The following is a 20,575-nucleotide window of genomic DNA, read 5'->3' on the forward strand; positions in this document are numbered from 1 at the left end:
TTTTTTTTTTTTTTTTTTTTTTTTTTTTTTTTTTTTTTTTTTTTTTTAGGAAGTTGGTGACAGAGTTTGGGAGAGTGTGTGAAAGAAGGAAGTTGGTGACAGAGTTTGGGAGAGTGTGTGAAAGAAGGAAGTTGAAGATAAATGTGGATAAAAGTAAGGTGATGAGATGTACAATGGATGAAAGTGGCAGCAGACTGGAAGTGAGCATTAAGGGAGAGAGACTGGAGGAAGTGGATAGCTTTAGGTACTTGAGTGTGAATGTGGCAGGAAAAAGAGGAGTGGTGGTGGAGGTAGAATGTAGATTGAGAAAAGCAAGTAAATGCCTTGATGGATTAAAAAGTGTAATGAGAAATAAACATTTGGGAATGGATGCTAAGAGGAGACTATGAAGGAGTGATTATGCCAACAGCACTGTATGGGGAAGAAATATGGAACATAAGAGAGGAAGAGAGAAGGAGTTTGAATGTGCTTGAGATGAGGTGTCTGAGAAGTATGATGGGGGTTATTAGGCTGGATAGAGTGAGAAATGAGGAGGTGAGGAGGAGAACAGGGGTGGAAAGGGAGCTGGGAGATAGGGTGGATGAAAGTGTATTGGGATGGTTTGGACACATGGAAAGAATGAGTGAAGAAAAACTAGTAAAAGAGGTGTGGAAGGCAGAAGTGGAGGGAGTGAACATGAGGGGGCGACCTAGGATGAGATGGATGGATGGGGTAAAATGGGCTTTAGGGAAGAGGGGAATCTCTGTGGAGGAAGGACAGAAGACGGGTGAATGGAGAATGGTTGTATATGGACGATGTTGTGATGCATGAAGTAGAATGGGGGGTGAGGTAGTATGTGTGAGAAAAATTTGACGCAGCCTGAAGGGATTTCTCCCTGTCTTCTCATTTTTTGCATGGAGAGACAGAGGTGGGGTCGCCAATTTTATGAAGCGGTCTTGCTGTGGATGTGCTCTGTCTTGCAACGCTGCTTCTGACCCAGGGCAGTGGACAAGATGCAGGGAAGACCCATCATCCAGGAGGTGCCAAGATAAGAGGGAGGGTACAGGGTGGAGGGGAGGGGAGGGGAGTATTAGGGATGGAATGGGTGGGAATGGTCTTTATGCCTTTTTTTTGGGGGGGGGGGCTACCTCCCTTGTTAGGGGGAAAATCCTTTGGTGTATGTATGTAGTTATTGGTAACCAAATGTTGACCTCTCATATGACTTCAAAATATCTGGTCATATCTCCTGAATAGTTGTTCAGATCGACCTTTTTTTTTTATTTTTTTTTTTTTTTTTTTTTTTTTTTTTTTTTTTTTTTAATCTCGCAAGGAATGCCCCACCCGGGCGCTAGTAAAGCTCAAAGCTGATTAGCTGGTAGGTGAACCCAGTAGCTGGTTTGGATCTCAAAGCACTCTGGTGGCAGACCTAACGACCGCTCCTGAACATTGATTGGCTGGGATAATAGTGTTTTGGTTGTGTTGTGGGCTATGTTTCTCATATGGCCGTATAGATGGCAAAATGAAACCTACACTTTGTTGAACATTGATGGAAGGATGTTGACAGGCGATGGAAATGGCTTTGGCAATTTGGTGTTCTGAAGTTGTCTTGGTATGTGATTTCAGTTTTTGTAGTTTTCATGTTGTGTTCTTTTGTATAATGTTGGAAAATAGAACCTTGACTTCTGTGATATTGTAGATGGTGCCACAGCGCAGAGGTCCTACCAATGTAGCTGTTGGAGCCATCACAGCAGCTCTCCTGGCAAGTAAGTTTATAATACATTGGTGGTGGCCTCCCAAGGGGTAGAGGGTGCCATAATATTCCGCAATATAATTGATTTTGTTAACGTACGCTTGCAGATATTAATGTCAATCATGGCATTTAGATCAGATGGGGTGACTCCTGTCTTAATTATGCTCCAGAAAGTATTGAACTCTCCCTTGTATTTATTGTGGAAATGATTTCTGGGGATATATAATAATTTTCTCCTTTGGTGGGTTAAGTTGTCGGGTGGGTGTTGCATGTTGGTCCATCTTTTTCTTGATAACGTCCTCTATCAAGTGATCTACATAGCTGTTATCTTTTAGAAGCTGGCAGATGCTATCAAGCTCTCTGTGCATCTCCATCTAGGTACTGTAGTGAGTTAAAGCTCTGCTCACATAAGAGGCCATGATGGTCCTCTTGTATGCAGCAGGGGACTCTCCTCTTGCATTAAGGCAGCACCCCACATTAATGGTATTGGTATAGACCTTAGTCTTAAAGCCTTGGTCGTATTTGAAGATGTCAACGTTGAGGTAAGGGAGGTGTCCATCTGTGCTGCGCTCACAGGTGAAAGTTAAGCAGGAATTGCTTTCAAATGCTGCTAGGAGTTGGGAACCTCGTCGTCAGTAGAAGTGGTGATAAAAGTATCATCAATATATCTAGCATATATGTCTGGATGATGGTGGTTTTGAAAGGTCCTTTCTTCTACTTTAGCTATATATATTGGCAAAAAGGACTCCAAGCAGGGAACCCATCGCCACTCTGTCTACTTATCTGAAAATTTTCCCCCTGTGTGAGAGAAATGGCTCTTCTTTCGTGCAGGTTTCGAGCATGGCTCACAGGATGTCAAGTGAAGGGAGATTGCTATCCTGCTACACATACTTATAATAATCATCAGTTTATTCCATAAAGGAAACCACACTACACATATTCACCATCTGCACCACAGTCAGGGTAGAAAAAACCCATCTGATAGGTGGACTTAGAACAGTGATACATAACAGCATACTTTTCTAGAGACACCACACCAGAATTGATTACAATCCAAACACAAATAAAGAAAACATATAGCATCACAAACATCTACACACCATCTTCCACATCAGCCCCCAAGGCTACTCTCCCCACCTCCAATCCTTAAATGTATTAACAACCTACATACTGTGAGGTAATGTGTCCACACCATCCAGTATGGCTGCACATACAAACAATAAATTAGAGAGGAAAAATGTGAGAACAACTTCCAAGTCTAGATTTACTGAACTCCAGCAAACACCCACTAGACAGCTTGTAGAACACAACCAACAAGTAACATCCCCAGACATAACAATGTGAGCTCCCCTTCGTTCTAATCACATCCATGGTCCCTTCATATTACTTGCAGAAATTATAAAGCCTACATATAGAAATACACAAACTATAAGAAAGCAATATGGTGAGATTACACACACAAGAAATAGGAAAAAAAAATTGGAAGACCCAGTATTCATCCATAGACAAGGCATCAGAAGAATTCACAAAGACCATGCTGAAAGCCAGTGGAAAATATATTATTTGGGGCTAAAGGAAGAAATACAACCCTAGATAGATTGGTCAATCCGTTATCCTAGATGGTCTCTCCTGCAGGAGATCCATGACTCCCAGGTAACAACCAGCAGTGGCCAACAGGCAGGCCCATAGGTCACTCGGGGGAAGATATACTGTGTCGTTGTCTAGGAGGTGTTAGTGTTCAGTGTTTTCCATGTGGTGGTTACATCTAGGGCAGTTTGATTCTGAGGCCAGGCTTATTCTGTGATGATACTGTCTAGAGCTCAGTAGTATACTGAACACTTATGAGCTATTGTGGTTCTTCTCTTGAGAGGAATTTTTGTGATGCTGATGTCTGAAGAGGATTTGGTGGTAAGTCTTGAGGAGCCTATTTAGTATGATGTGAATGTGGTTTCATGTAGATGTATTGTGTGGTACTGGTGGTAGGTTATTGTATATGTTTGAATAGTAAGCCGCTTTTTTCCTTCAACTGGTGGCACTGCTTGTGTGATAAAATGAGATGGGTAAGTGGAGTTGAGGGCTCTAATGTAGAACTGTGTACATATTTCTATTATATGTTATGAGGAGGATTTTAGTTTATGTGTGCAGGTGTCCTATTGGAGTGGTTTTGGTGTATCCTATTATCACTCTCGATGCTTTATATATTTACCTAGTTGTATTATATGGGGAGCTATGCTCATAGTGACCCATTTTTGTATCTTTCAGCACCAAGTTCATTCTTAAATTCTTGTATAGTTTTTGCACACACTGTTGCCTCATCCATTTGTTCCAAATATCCACCACTCTGTGTTGGAAACTATTCTTTTTCAGATCTCTTCTAAAACTATCATTTTTTAGTTTATTTTCATGTCCTCTTGTTTTTCTCTTATCCCACTTTAATAAATCTTCTCTGTCAGTAGATCTCCCTTTTCTCTTCTTTGTTCCAGGGTTGATAGTTCCAGTTTGGACAATCTTTGTTCATATGTCAATTTAGAGAGAGATGGTGCCAACTATGTTGTTGCTCTTTTAATTCTTTCTAATTTCTTTATATTCTTTATAGTACTGGGTGTCCATAGTGTCATAGCATACTCAAATCTTGGTTTTATCAATGTAACTGATATTTTCTTTACCATTTCCTCAAACCTTTTCTTTTCTGATAAGAGGGAGGGTGGAGGGGAGTGGAATATATAGGAAATGGAATGGGTGGGAGTGGTTTCTATGACTTTTTCTTTTTGGTTACCCCCCATGTAGGGTGAAAAAGCCTTTGGTATATGTATGTATGTACCATTTCCTCATCCAAGTAGTCAAAGGCCACTTTCATTGATCTTAAAAAATTGAAGGTTTCTCCGACTATTTTGTTGATATGCTTATCTGGTAGCATGTCTTTGCTGATGATTACTCCTAGGTCCCTTTCTGAGCCAGCTTTTTCAACTTCCTTTGTACCAATTTTGTATTGCCCTGATATTCTATTTTTACTTTTTCCAAATTTTATTATACTACACTTCTTGATGTTGAAGTTCACTTCCCACTTTTGACTCCGTTCCCAGATTTTATCCAGGTTTTTCTGTAGTGATTCACAGTTTTCTGTACATTCTGTAGTAGTTTTGCATCATCTGCAAAGAAGTTCATATAACATTCCACACCTTCATCCATGTCATATGGCAAATATTATTGGAGCCAATACAGAACCTTGTTGGACTCCAATTATCATTTCTTCCCAGGTCGAATTTTTGTTTTTAACCCATTAAACTCCGATGACAAGATGTCTTGTCATTTGGTCAAATAAAACAAAAAATCATATAACACCAAAACGTTTGATCAAACACCAGAAAAATATGACGTCAGTCCTCGCTTCGCTCGCAAGCGAAGCGAGGACTGACGTCATATTTTTCTGGTGTTTGATCAAACGTTTTGGTGTTATATGATTTTTTGTTTTATTTGACCAAATGACAAGACATCTTGTCATCGGAGTTTAATGGGTTAAGTACCACCCTCACTTCCAGTCTACTGCCATTTTCACCCCTTGATGTACAAGGGGTGAAAATGGCAGTAGACTGGAAGTGAGCATTAAGGGAGAGCGACTGGAGGAAGTGGATAGTTTTAGATACTTGGGTGCAAATGTGGCAGGAAAAGGTGGAGTGAAGGTGGAGGTAGAATGTAGATTGAGAAAAGCGAGTAAATGCCTTGGTGGATTAAAAAGTGTAATGAGGAATAGACATTTGGGAATGGATGCTAAGAGGAGACTGTATGAAGGAGTGATTGTGCCAACAGCACTGTATGGGGCAGAAACATGGAACATAAGAGAAGAAGAGAGAAAGAGTTTGAATGTGTTTGAGATGAGGTGTCTGAGAAGTATGATGGGGGTTACTAGGCTAGATAGAGTGAGAAATGAGGAGGTGAGGAGAACAGGGGTGGAAAAGGAGCTGGGAGATAGGGTTGATGAGGGAATATTGGGATGGTTTGGACACATGGAAAGAATGAGTGAAGAGAGACTAGTAAAAGAGGTGTGGAAGGCAGATGTGGAGGGAGTGAACATGAGGGGACATCCTGGGGTGAGGAGGATAGATGGGGTGAAGGGGGCTTTGAGGAGGAGGGGAATGTCTGTTGAGGAAGGACGGGAGAGGACAGAAGACGGGTGAATGGAGAATGGTTGTATATGGATGATGTTGTGATTGCATGAGGTGGAGTGGGCGGGGGGATGGGGGGTGAGGTAGTGCGTGTGAGCAAAATTTGACGCAGCCCAAAGGGATTTCTCCCCGTCCTCTCCTTTTATGCAATGGGGGGACGGAGAGCGGGGGGGACGTCGATTTGGCGAAGCGGCCTTGCTGTGGATGTGCTGTGTCTTGCGACACTGCTTCTGACCCAGGGCAGTGGACAAGGTGCAGGGATGACCCATCATCCAGGAGGTGCTCAGATGGGAGGGAGGGTGGAGGGGTGTGGAGTGTATTCAGGGATGGAATGGGTGAAAATTATTTTATGCTTTTCCCTTTTTGGCTACCTCCCTTGTAAGGGGGAGAAAGCCTTGGTATATGTATGTATGTACCCTCATTTTTCTTTTGCTCAAGAAATCTTCCATCTAATCCAATAACTTTCCTCGGACACCACCTGATTGTTTGGAACCCCACTGCAGAAGCATAGTCAAGAATGGTTCTTATGAATTGTTTGTAAACAGTAGAGTGTCCTTCTCTTGTCCAAAGACTGCACCTGTGGTGGATTTTAGTGGCTGTATTTTTGTTGGTTCTCTCTGTCAAATCTTTGATGTGTGGGCTGAAGGTCATGTGAGTATCAAACATGAGGCATAGAATCTTGGGTTCTTTTCCAAAGGATGGGGTTAGGCATCTAATTTTTTCCCTCTATCCATCAATGACACGTAACCCAAGACAGGAGTCAAAGAAACACAGTAGTAAAAATGAGTGTACAACTTCTACTGGACAAGAGCCCAAAAATCGTAGACCCCACTTTGATACACATGTCTTTCCTCCCACATATTAAGACCTTAACGGTGAAAATTAAGCATTCATCATACTAAGATAAGTAGCAATCACAGGTTTTCCTCAGAAGAAACACTAATATCATTATACAAACATCTCAGAACCACAGTCAACTGCATCTCCACCACATGGTTCCCTACAATGTCACTACAAAGATGCCCTACAATACACACACACACACACACATACACACAAGTTGTTCTCATGACCTCTTAATACTTTCCCATCCTAAACCAAGAGATCTTCTAGGTCAGTTTTGTCCACCCCCATCAGAGACCTGAGAAATGCAACCAGGTCACTTGTTTCTCTGTTCCTTTAACAATGGCAGGTTCAGTGCTTAAAGTCGTTGTACGGCATATCTACAAGGTTAGGAACAATTAAAGTTGCTGGCCAATGCTTCATCTCTCAGTAGGTATTGTCCTTCACTCTGTGGGGGGAGCAGGCCATTGCTGCATATTCCAATCTAGGAGGCAGAGTAGGCACTGATTTTAGTCCATCATCTCCTTTTCCATGTAATAGAAAGCTATTTTAAAGATTGTTAGCTGTCTGTATGTCTTTCTCACCACTTTACTCAATTTTGTACCAGCATGGGGATATTCCAAGATGACTTTGCCACGATAACACACATCCTAGTTGCCGTTGCTCTTGTTGATTGCTTTGTTGAAAATGACTTGGACCTTTGACAGCGACTTGACACCATCCTCCTCCTCCTCCCAAGAAGGAAAATAATATGGATGTTTACTAACCCCCTCCTCTCATTGAGAGGATAGGGGTGGTATTTACATAATTGTTGTACACAGGAAAGGAACGACATGCGTTGGGTCCCATTTCTTACTCTCCAATTTATCATACCTAACCTCAAATTCTTGTACAGTTCCAGGTTATTTAATAGCCTTGATTTCCAATTGTCATACTTAGATATGAATTCTTGTGTTGTTCCAAATTGGGCTATATCATCTTCTAAGCTGTTCCAAGTATTTGTGCACCTACTACATGGAAAAACTGTATTTCTTCACACCCTTTAGACATGTAATCTTTCTTAATATGTTCCTCCCATGACCTCTTACCACTGATGCATCTTCCAGTCATGGATGGATAAAGATTTTGATGAGTTTTCCATTGGTCAACATTCCTCATTTTTCACTTTTCTCATGATTTCTGCATCATCTACAAACATGTTGGCATAGCTTGTTGTACTTTCTATCATGTCGTCATTGACATAGACATGAAACATTATTTGTGCAAGCTTTGAACCTTGTGGAACTCCACTCATTTCTGCTTTCCATCTTGACATCTCATCCCTTCAGTTTTTTTGTTTTTTTTTTTCATCTGTCTGAGTAGTTTGCCTCTCAATCCTCCAGTGTGTTCCAATTTCCACACAAGTTAACTTTGTGATACTTTATTAAGAGCTTTTGGTAGAGTTAAGGTGTGTTTGTACTCACACTACTGTTTGGCCGTGAGGTTGTTATGAATATAAACAGATATAGACATGTAGTATATAATGCAAGCCATTACATGTCTTTACATTTATCTCTTCCTTTCAGACTGACAAGAGGTGAAATGGATGGTACAATGCCCAAGTTATCGAGTGAGGACCTGAATCATTGGAAAGGAGATACAGATGCCCCTCCCAAGGCTCACATCAAATTAGAACAATTTCAGTTTGATAACTGCAAAGATTATTTTGCCTCTCAGCAGGACTGTCCCACTCTAGAGAACACTGATATGACTTTCACAGAGGAAAAAATATTAAATTGTGATGTTTGCTATTTGACGTTTGCTACAATAGATGAGCTTGAGTGTCACGGTAAGGTCTGTGTTCAGAAAAGTTCCCAAAAAGATCAGTCTTTTAACTCCACCCTTTCAGGCAGTACTGCTGTATTGGATGACCATTGCTGTAAAGAAGGGGAAATGAAATATAAATGTCCTCAGTGTAATATGGCCTTTTATAAAAAAGAAGATCTCCAAGACCACGTTAGGAAGACACACACGGAAGACAAACCCCACAAATGCTCATACTGTCATGCAGCCTTTTCCCGGCCTGGACGCCTCAAGGTGCACGTACGTGTTCATACGGGGGAGAAGCCGTACAAGTGTTCCTTGTGTGTCGCTTCTTTCAAAGCATCAGGACAGTTGAAGTTACACATCCGAACTCACACGGGCGAGAAGCCGCACAAGTGCGGCTATTGTGGTGCTGCTTTCTCTCAAACAAATAGCTTGAAAAACCACATACGGAAGCACACAGGCGAGAGGCCCTACAAATGCGAGGAATGCGATTCTGCCTTCTCACAATTAGCTACCTTGAGGTCACACATGCAAACTCACACAGGCGAGAAGCCATACGAGTGCAGCTTTTGTGGCGCTGCTTTCTCTCAAAGAACGGGCTTGAAAAACCACATACGGAACCACACAGGCGAGAAGCCCTACAAATGTGAGCAATGCGAGTCTACTTTCTCACAATCAGGTGCCTTGAAGTTACACATGCAAGCTCATGCAGGTGAGAAGCCACACAAGTGCAGCCTTTGTGGTGCTGGTTTCTCGAATACGGGCAAGTTGAACAGCCACATACGGACACACACAGGTGAGAAGCCGTATGAATGTGAACAGTGTGGTACTGCTTTCTCAGAAGCAGGCAGTCTACGCAGGCACTTGAGGGTACACACTGGAGAAACTCCCCACAAGTGCAAATACTGTGATGCTACTTTCTCCAGGATTAGTAACCTGAATGACCATGTTCGAATACATACAGGTGAGGGCCCATACAAACCCCACAAATGCACAGTCTGTGACACAGCCTTTACCCGGCCTGGGGACCTCAAGGAACACATACGTATTCACACAGGGGAGAAGCCCTTCAAGTGTTCCTTGTGCGTCGCTTCTTTCAAACAGTCGGGACATTTGAAGTTACACATCCGAACTCATACAGGCGAGAAACCGCACAAGTGTGGGCGTTGTGGTGCTGCGTTCTCAAATACGAGTGGTTTGGCCGTACACATGCGGAAGCACACAGGCGAGAGGCCGTATAAATGTGAGCAGTGTGGTGCTGCTTTCTCAGAAGCAGATACCTTGAAGTCACACGTGCAATTTCACACAGGCGAGAAACCGCACAAGTGCAGCTTATGTGATGCTGCTTTCTCTCGAACAAATAACTTGGTAACCCACATGCGAAAGCACACAAGTGAGAAGCCCTACAAATGTGAGCAATGTGATTCTACTTTCTCACAATCAGTTCACTTGAAGTCACACATGCAAACTCACACAGTTGAGAAACCACACAAGTGTAGGCTTTGTGGGGCTGCTTTCTCACATATACGCAAATTGAACATTCACATAAAGACAACCCATCCAGGGGAGAATCCATATCAATGTGAACAGTGTGGTGCTGCCTTCTCCAAAGCAGGCATTCTACGTAGGCATACGATGGTCCACACGGGCGAGAGGCCGCATAAATGCTTATACTGCGATGCTGCTTTTTCCCGCATATGTAACCTCAATGTCCATGTTCGAATACATACAGGGGAGAGACCGTACAAGTGTAGCCAGTGCAGGGCTGCGTTTAGTCGAACAAGTAGCTTGAAGAGCCACATTCAGACCCACACTGGCGACAAGCCCCATAAATGTACCGTTTGTATTGCCGCCTTTTCCAGAGCAGGTCAGTTGGAAGATCACTTTCGCACCCACACGGGAGAAAAGGCTCACAAGTGTACTGCCTGTGCTGCTGCTTTCTCCCACGCTGACGCTTTAAAGAGACACATGGAAACACACTCACAGATTATCTTGTGAAGTTGCAAATTGTCTGTTGGAATAATTTGGTGGATTTTCGTCATTGTCTTTATGGAAATAATGCATCAGCATTTTCCCACCCCTCAAAATAAGTTTCAGTACCTACCATATATCCTCGAGTAGTAGTTGACCCCTTGTTTGTGGCCAAGAAAGCTGGAATTTTTCACACCCATTGTGTTTAAAGTTGGCCCCAAATTTTTCAGACTTTCAGTAATGGAACCACAATGGTGCAGTAATCCCGCTCTTAATCCATAGTCACCCTTACTTTTTTACAAGCTGTCTTACCATATATACAGCCTTATATTATAATGTATCATTACATTTCGCTGCTGTTTTGCTGAATGAAAAATTATAACCTTGGTGCTCTATGTGAATGTCTTTGTATCAAAATTGACAATTTGAGGACTTTGATTTTTTTTTTTTTTTCTTTTTATGTATTGGATATTTTTTTAATGTAAAATGTATATTATACCATGTGTGTTTCATGTGAGCAGTGAAATACTACCAGTAATCTGCCATCATATTTGTAGCAAAGTCAACAATTTGAGGATTCTGATGTCATTTTTTTATGTTGTGTTTGTTCAATTCTGTGCTATGTGTTTGTTCAATGTTAAGTTGCTGTTCAGATTATACATGGTTGGGGTGGTGTGAGCTGGATTAAAAGGTGTAGTAATGTATTCTAAGACATTGGAAAGATGGATTAAAGGTTTATCTGCTGTATTTATTTCAAAGTTGACTCAAGTTAGCTAAGGGTATGATACTGTATACTCTAGGATTACTAATCAGACTGAGGATGTATGTTCACACCATGATTCATAATGACATTATTTAGGTTCACCTTTTGTACACTGCCTTCTTTTTTTTTCCATTTTTTCACTGGTAATTGAATATGATATAGTTCTCATACCATATAGTTCTGCTTAACATGCTTGATAGCATGTTATGCTTATCTTTGATAGTCGTCTGTTTATTCCAAAGTGCAATTCCATTTGAAACTCCTCATTAGCTGCATCTGAAGAGCTAATCTTGTAGTCTCTTGAAGCCTTGGAGAATGTTGGTGTACTGAGGTATAATGTATTTTGTTTAGGGAATTTACTTCAGCTGAATAAAAGTGTTTGGGTTATAAGCCATAAACAACAGCAAAAGGATCAATCAAGATGGGCTTAATCCTTTTGATGTGCAGGAAAGCAAAGGTTAACTTCCCCAGGTATCCTGCACCTGTCATGAATCCTGTTTTGAGATCCTGCAACTCTCTTCACCTCATCTCCCTACTCAGAGAGAGGATAGCAGGTTCTTGGGGTGGGACTCAGAATCAGGACATCTGGAAGAGGAAGACCAACTCCTGACCCACAGGCTCAAATTTGTATTACCTGGAAGCTAATCCATCAGGGAGGGCAGTGACTTAGTCTGTAATGAACTCCTTTCCCAGTATTTAACAAAAGTTTTATTCTTAACATTCAAAAGTCCTCTGGCAATGGTGAAAGCATTAGGTGATCTCTGAAAGCTCTAGTCACAACCCACGCAAGTGGTGTTGCAGGCCTGGAGGTCATTCTGTAATGGGACAAGGGGCACTTCTATCTGGCATCAGCCTGTGTAGTTGAGTAGCGTTCTTTAGGATCTTTTCTGTCTACCCCATGTGGAGCAGAAATTAGAAAAGGTGCCTCAAATAAGGTCCCCTTACTTTTGATAATTTAATTAACTAAAATTAAGGGGGCCTATGTTTGAGGCATTTAACTTTTGGTACTCCTTTGTCCTTCAGCCTACACATCACAGATTTGACAATGAGAAAACTGATCTACTAAAATCCATCATCAGCACAGGATTCAGACAACAAAGAAATTCCTTACTGTATTCAAGCAAATAATGAGAACCACTTTTGACTATGCATCCACAGTACAGTTCCCAATGTCAGCCACATATGGGAATTTTACAAACTATACAAAAAGCCCCAAGAGTAATAACATGTGCTGAAATCACCCCCAATAGGACTCCTACATACAGTAACAAAAATTATCCATATGGATTACATGAAAGTGATGGATACACATTTCATTATTATAACCCTAAACCCCATCTTGTAACACATAACACTACCAGCTGAAAGTTAAAAAATATACTCAAACATAAATAACCAACCTTCTGCACCACACAATACATCCACATCTAAAACATACATTCACCAAACAAGCTCTACAAGACAGAACATCAAACTCAGTACTTCAACAACCTCCCAGACATTAGACTTGCAGAACAGCCCCGTCAAGAGAATCAAGAACCAACTGCCGTGCACAAAGACACCACCCAGCTCAAAGACAGTATCAGCACAGACAATGTCCCATATTAAAGTGTCCATGCATATACAAAGGCTTTTTCCCCCTTTCAAGGGAGATAGCCAAAAAACAAATGCATAAAATCCACCCCCACCCATTCCATTCCCACATACTCCACTCCTATTCACCTCCCTCCCTCATCTTGGCTCCTCCTGGATGACAGGTCATCCCTGCATCTTGTCTGCTGCCATGGGAAGCAGTGTCACAAGCAGCACATCCAGAGCAAGACCACTTCATTAAATTGGCAACCCCTCTACCCCTCTCCGTCCCCTCATGCAGGAAAAGAGAAGACAGAAATCCCTTTGGGCTGTGTCGAATTATTTTCCATACGTACTCCCATCCCCCACCCACTCCATTTCATGCATCATCCATACACAATCATTCACCCCTATCTTTTGTCTTCTCCCATCCTTCCTCAACAGACATTCCTCTCTTTCCCAATGCCCCTTTACCCCATCCATTCATTTCATCCTTGATTGCCCCCTCATGTTCAATCCCCACACCTCTGCCTTCCAAGCCTCTTCTACTGATCTTTCTTCACTCATTCTTTCCATGCGCCCAAATCATCCCAATACTTTTTCATCAACCCTATCTCCCAACTCCCTTTCCACCCCTATTCTCCTCACCTCATTTCTCACTCTATCCAGCCTAGTAACCCTTATCATACTTCTCAGGTACCTCATCTCAAACACATTCAAACTCCTCTCTTTCTTATGTTCCATGTTTCTGCCCCATATAGTGATGTCAGCACAATCACTCCTTCATACAATCTCCTCTTAGCATCCATTCCCAAATGTCTATTCCTCATTACACTTTTTAACCCCCCAAGGCATTTACTTCTCTTAATCTACATTCTACCTCCATTCCTCCCTTTCCTGCCACATTTGCACCCAAGTATCGAAAACTATCCACTTCCTCCAGTCTCTCTCCCTTAATTAATACTCACTTCCAGTCTGCTGCCACTTTCTCCCCTTGTGCATCTCACCATCTTACTTTTACCCACATTTATCTTCAACTTCCTTCATTTGCACACCCTCCCACCTCTGTCACGAACTTCCTCAATCCCTCCTCCGATCCTGCCACAAGCGCAGTGTCGTCCGCAAACAACAGCTGGCTCACCTCCCACTTTTCTCCATTTTCTTTAACCATCTCCAATCCCCGATCCATTACCCTTGCATTTACCTCTTGCACCACCCCATCCATGTATAAATTGAACAGTCAAGGCAAAATAACACATCCATGGCAAAGTCCCACCTTTACTTCAAACCACTCACTCTCTCCATTTCTAATCCTATCACAAGCTCTACTACTCTCATAAAAACTCTTGACAGCTTAACAGCTTTCTTCCCATCCCATGTATCTGCAATACCTCTCACAGTGCCTTCCTGTCTACTCTGTCGTAAGCTTTTCCAAATCCATAAAAGCCCAAAAAGCATCCTTACCTTTTCCTATACCTTTCTCACATATCTGTCTTACCAAAAAATCTGATCTACACAACCCCTACCTGTCCTAAACCCACACAGCTCCTCACCAATTACTCCCTCTATTCCCTTCCTAATCCTCTCAATCAAAACCCTCCCATAAGCCTTCTCAGGTACACTTAAGAAGCTGATCCCTCTGAAACTACTACACTCACACGTGTCCCCTTTTCCTTTGTAAAGTGTAAATGTAGAGGCACTCCAGTACTTTACTCTCTCTTAAACATTGAATAACCTCACCAGCCAGTCCACCACCACTGCATTTATTTTTTTTTAGACATTCTGCATGACACCCATCCAACCCTTACCTGCTCTCATCATTTTAACAACTGCCTTCACCTCATCTTTCCTTATTTCTCCTCTATTTTCTTCACTCATCACTGTCATTTTCTTAGTGCTTCCCACAGTAACTACCTTTCCCTCCCTATCCTCCTTCACATTTAGCAACTCCGTAAAATAATCTTCCCATCTTCCTCTTATGTCTCTTCCATTATCATCTATCCATCTGCACCTTTTACCTTTTCTTCTCTACATGATTCGCCTCCTCTTCCTCTCTTAATTTCTTTCCAAAATATCTTATTACTTTCAAAATTTTCTGTCATACTCTTACCCCATTTCACATCTGCTCTCCCCTTTGCCTCCTTTATCTTATGCTTTACTTCTCTTTTTTCTTTTGGTTCATTTCCTACCCCAGCATTAAGGTCTCTTAGTACCACTATATTGACATTTCTTCCTAAACCCTCTATTGCTTTCATTTAAAGCAATCCAGAAATCCTCCCTTTCCTCTACACTCTTCTCATTGTTAGGCCCGTGTGCACTTACAAAGACCTACATCTCCCCATTTTCACTTTCATCCACATTGATCTTGAAGAAACCTCTTTCACTCATTCTGTCCTCACTCCTGAGACCCACCCTTTTCAACTTAGTTTCACACAGTGCCAACACATCCATCTTCTCACATACTGCCTATCTGTTCCCTTTCACTCTCATCTTGACCACATCCACACACATTAAAACACCCAACCTTGGGCTCTGGTTGGAAAAACTCCTAGACCCCTTTTTTTTTTGGGGGGGGGGGCTACAGGGAGAAGATGCTTTGTCCTATCCCCTTGCCGTTCGAGCGGAAAGACTTGGCAGTATTCTTTCCCCCACCACAGGGTTCGGCAAAACAAAGAATTTAATATTTAGAGAACTGGTACAGGACAGTAACAAGAGTGGGGGACAGTCTCGGTATAATTACATATTTCTCTATGAATTTCCTCTATATAAGGCATATATGTGACTGGTCCGTAGAGACGTCCCATATGTGTATGTATATATATATAAAGTATCAGCTGCATGCTACTGAGCATCTTTTAACCACAATAACATGCAGACAATACCCCAGACTGGGGCTAAATAGAGAGTAACTACTGTAAATAAAAGGTATATAACTACTGTAAATAAAAGACTCATTTTACTGGAATTATTTTTTAGTACTCCCCAGAGCAAATGAGAGCTAAATAAATTACACAACATTTTATTTCTTATTGCAATTTAAAGTCCATGATCATGATCTCAAAACGTCTGCTTCTGCCATTCTCCTCTAAAACCTATTCGTGGAATCACCTACTCCGTTATGAATTGTGTTTATTCTTCATGCATTGGCATGGTGTTTGATGTGTCCCGAAATCCCTGGACAGTAGAAGGGAAGAGGTTGAATGGCATGAGAATTTCTCGCACATTGGGAAATTGGGAAAAGTGTATAGCTGCAGTTGGGATCCAGGAACTTTGGGAACAAGTTGTGACCATGCTTGCCCCTTCCACTGAAAGCACGCAGTTTCGAAAGACTAGAGGAATATGTTTCTCAGAAAAGGAGAGGGGTGACAGACATGAGGTGTCAATCAAAGGCCTAATCTATTACTTGACATTGTATTTTAAGGAGTCTCCACAATTCGAACACAGAAACAACATAATCAAATAAAAAAAAAATTCCACAAACACTTTTTCATAGAAAATTCGTAATTATTCAAGATAATGTACATGGTTGGAGACGACCTTCCTAACTAACCCTGCGCACTCTAATACCTAAAGTTAGAATCATATCAATACTAATAGTAACACATTTCCGTTCATCCCAGCAGTGCTGTACTAATTTTGTAACGTCCTTTGACAGGGAAACACTCTCAGGCGAATGGGATGTTGAAGATACACGATGACAGACAATCCTTTACACAGGATTGCATGAGAGCCCGACCACGCTGAATCATTAACACGTGGTTGGCAATGGTCGGCGGCTGGATCCTCGCAATTTCATACTTTGCCGTTCACTGAATTAACACTGCGTCGATGTCCCAAGCACTCCAAACACAAACTTCGTCACGCCAACTCGTCAAAATGAATTATGATAGTCGACAGTTGGGTCTTCGATTCAGTTTTCCAACAGTTTCCCATGTTATAGTCTCAACGAGTACATCCTCTGAGGATGTGTTTTCTTTGCCAGCAGAGTGGGTACTACCCGGCGTGACCCCCGAAGCTGTGTAGGTAAGGGATGATGCGCTGTTTTCGGCGGGCGTTTTTCTAATCGCTATTTTACGCAAATATTGTGGTGTGATGTCGGTGCAGAAGATGAGGTAATTCTAGTAGTCATGTGAAATAATTACTAGTTAGAAGGAAAGGAACATATAATCCTAATTAATCAATTTAAAGTGGCACGTGCGCAGGAGGGGGTATGGAAAGCAGTGGGCTCTCCAACAAAATAAAGATAAGAACAAATTATGATAGACAGGCAAAAAGTGTTAAGTGTAACACAAGTGTAAAGTAATAATAATGACATAGTAAATATCTGAAGTCAATGATTTGAGGAATTTCAAAATAATAGGAACCACTGAAGCATGAGACTCGTGAGGACAAACTTTGTACGATGAGATGGAATGAATCCCAACTAAAATCGAGTATACTTAGACTCGATAAAGCACTGTCAATCAATTAGTGTTAAAATCTCACAACAAAAAGTTGTGGAGAAGAGGGACTCTTAAAACTTTAACTTGCTTTAAAAAGGGAACAAAGATACAAATGAGTAATCACTGGATGCTTTAAGACTTCCAACGCTTTCACAGAGTGAAGGAAAAGTAATAGCTAAAAGGCAGGCTATTTGGCATCAAATTTAGGAATTGTGAAAATTAAGAAAGAACTACTGATGAAAAGAATTTGAGTCTGAAAATAATAATATTAACATAAAACTCAGAAAGGCAACAGAGGAAAGTATCGACAATCCCCCAGCAACAATATTATTAATGTGCAGAACATACACAGGTATATTTTAAAGCATATGCAGAACAATTCCGGTTCAAATTAATGGCCTATAATTACGTCTATTAATGCATTTTGGCTGTTGTTAGATAATAAGGGAGTCGAGACGACTAAAAAAAAAAAAAAACTCAATATCGCTGAAGGAATTGATCTCTTGCTACATGTGTATAGTTAAGATAATCAAATTCTAAAGGGAATTGACAACATCAAACATGACAAAATGTTCACATTGAATGAGAATCAGACAAGAAACAATGGTCTCAAACTGTCTGGAAATAGATTCAATTTGGAAGTGGGTAGAAACAACTTTGCCAACCGTGTAGTTAATGAATGGAATAAACTTCCTGCACAGGTAGTGCAATGTAGTTCAGTTCGAAGCTTTAAGAATCACTTAGATAAACACCCAAGCAAGATGTTGTAATGATTATAATTTATTTTATATTATTTGTTTTGTTACCATTTGTCTGTTTGATTCTCATATATTATTAGTTATATGTCAATTTATTATTTACTATTTACCTGTTTGTTTATCATTTCACTATACCTATGCATTTGTTTATGTATTTTATTTCCCAACAAACATGAAATAACTGGATCAACATCATATCTATTCAGGCACTGCCGATTAAGAAATGTTGGGCCAGTTATGTAAACTCAGATTTCCAGTGTTGGTCTGACTTATAAAGTTATCTGCATGTACACTGGACTATGTCGGCTGGATGTTGCCCCAAAGCAGAGACAATTAACGGGTAACCTAAATCAGGCCTATACTAAACTGGGCCAATTACGTAAACTCAGGTGTCCTGAGTTGGTCCGATTAATAAAGTTATCCGCATGTACACTGGACTGTGTCGGCTAGAAGCTGGGCCAATGCAGGGGCAATGAATGAGTACCCTAAATTGGGCCTACACTACATTGGCCACATCCGTTAATTCTTATTCCCAGAATTGGTCTGACTAATAAAGTTATCCGAATACACACTGGACTAATTCGACTAGATGGTGGTAAGTGCATTGGACCATTTGATGTAGTTATTCATTTTCACATTTGACTGCATTGGTTAGACATCAATGCCATTGATGGAACACTAATTTTATGCCTACGCTTCATGTGCAGAGCTCAGTATCATGCCACCTCACTCACCCTTCCCCCTCCCACTTTAACCTATTACCACACCTGATGCATATTTTTGGATGCATTCCAGGATCTGTTAAATGCACCAAGAAGTATAGCAGGGATGGTAAAAGGTTAATGGAGTAGGGGTGATGGGCGAGTGTGCATGGCACCTAGTCTGGTCCTGAATCATACACATGACATGTAGGCAGAAAAGTAGTTCTCCATCAAAGGCTGTGATGTCTAACAGATGCAGTCAAATGTGAAAATGAATAACTATATCAACTTGTCCAATGCACTTACCAGCATCCAGTTGACTTAGTCCAGTATAGTATACAGATAAATATCTAACCAATACAGTCAAATGTGAAAGTGAATATCATGCAATACTGATGAAGCTCACAAACTGAAACACACCTGATTATATACAAGTAGACTTTATTAAGAGAAAAAAAATATATTACAATGCATACTGCAGTAAAAAATGAAAATCTAGTGTAGACCTTATGGTTTCTTGCAGTCTCTTTCATTCTTATGTCCTTACATAGACTAGTTTCTAGTAGGAACTATATACACACACACACACACATATATATATATATAAAACATATGCTAATGTACTTTTTCAGTATAAAAATATAAAATATTCTCATTTCATATTCTCAAATATGAAAATATCACTTGAATATAACAGTGTTGAACAAATCATAGTATTTAAGCCATTAAACAATTGTGAAAGTGCAGTGTATGTGCAGCTTTTATAGGAAACATATATATATATATATATATACATACATATATATATACATATATATATATATAACATGATATGCTAATGTACTCTTTCAGTATCCAAAATATAAGATATTCTCATTTCATATTCTCAAATATGAAAATATCAAATGAATATCACAAAATGTTGAACAAAATATAGTATTTAAGCCATTGAACAATTGTGAAAGTACAGTGTACAATGTGCAGTTTTAAAAGGAAACAAATATTAAGTAAAAAACATTAGTTATACTGCCCCTCTACCACAGAAGTATTGAATGCTTTGATAGTGCTATAACAGACCAAGGTAGACATTGCAATATAACTACAGAAAATGACTACATCTACAGGTGTTTCTATCGATTCCCAGTCAATTTGAACATGTGGCACCTTCAGTCATGGATATAAGATGTAAAGCTGAAAACAACATATTTATTTCCATTTTGTATCCATGACTGCAAGGATGCCAAATGTTGATGTTAGCTGGAATTGGGGTCATGGACACAGAAACACCTGAGTACAATTGTGGACTTTAATACTAAGAAGTGTAGCATAATGGAGTTTGGAAAAAGCAAAAACAGAATATCAGGAAAATATACAATTGGAACCAAAGAAGTAAAGAAAGTAGGATCCGAAAAAGATTTGGGAGTAATTATCACGAACGACTTGTCCTATGATATACAGATTAACAAAATTGTCGGGGAGACTTACAACTTGCTAAGATCAATAAAAGTGGCATTTACATACTTGGACGAAGACATGATAAAAAAAATATTGGTTACATTGATAAGGCCTAGATTAGAGTATGCAGCGACATTGTGGTCACCCAGTACCAAAAAGAATATAAAGAAAATAGAAAGAATCCAAAGAGCAGCTACAAAAATGGCACCTGCACTTGCAAACCTATCATACGAGGAGAGATTGGCTAAACTGGAGTTACCGACACTGGAGCAAAGAAGAGAGAGAGGTGACCTATTGACCATCTACAGAATCATGAGAGGCACAGAGGTACTCGATAGAGAGAACTTACTTAACTGGGACAAAAGAAACACA

The 20,575-nt window shown here is 40.6% G+C and overlaps 1 protein-coding gene across 5 annotated transcripts in view; it reads left to right on the plus strand.

Moving 5' to 3' along the window:
* The window catches only part of LOC143031440 (uncharacterized), a 39,888-nt gene extending 21,232 nt beyond the window's left edge, over nt 1-18,656 (plus strand). For 3 of the 5 annotated variants that reach the window (XM_076195251.1, XM_076195253.1, XM_076195252.1), the window contains 2 exons: nt 1,676-1,742; nt 8,301-18,656. In XM_076195251.1, the coding sequence (XP_076051366.1) occupies nt 8,317-10,539 (2,223 nt within the window). In that variant the 5' untranslated portion in view covers nt 1,676-1,742; nt 8,301-8,316 and the 3' untranslated portion in view covers nt 10,540-18,656. The remainder of the gene's footprint in view (nt 1-1,675; nt 1,743-8,300) is intronic. The other 2 variants (XM_076195254.1, XM_076195250.1) reach the window with 1 other exon arrangement.
* Nucleotides 18,657-20,575: the final 1,919 nt, after the last annotated feature.

The sequence above is a fragment of the Oratosquilla oratoria genome, chromosome 12 (assembly GCF_046742065.1).
Source record: "Oratosquilla oratoria isolate Oo_2021 chromosome 12, ASM4674206v1, whole genome shotgun sequence".
NCBI lineage: Eukaryota > Metazoa > Arthropoda > Malacostraca > Stomatopoda > Squillidae > Oratosquilla > Oratosquilla oratoria.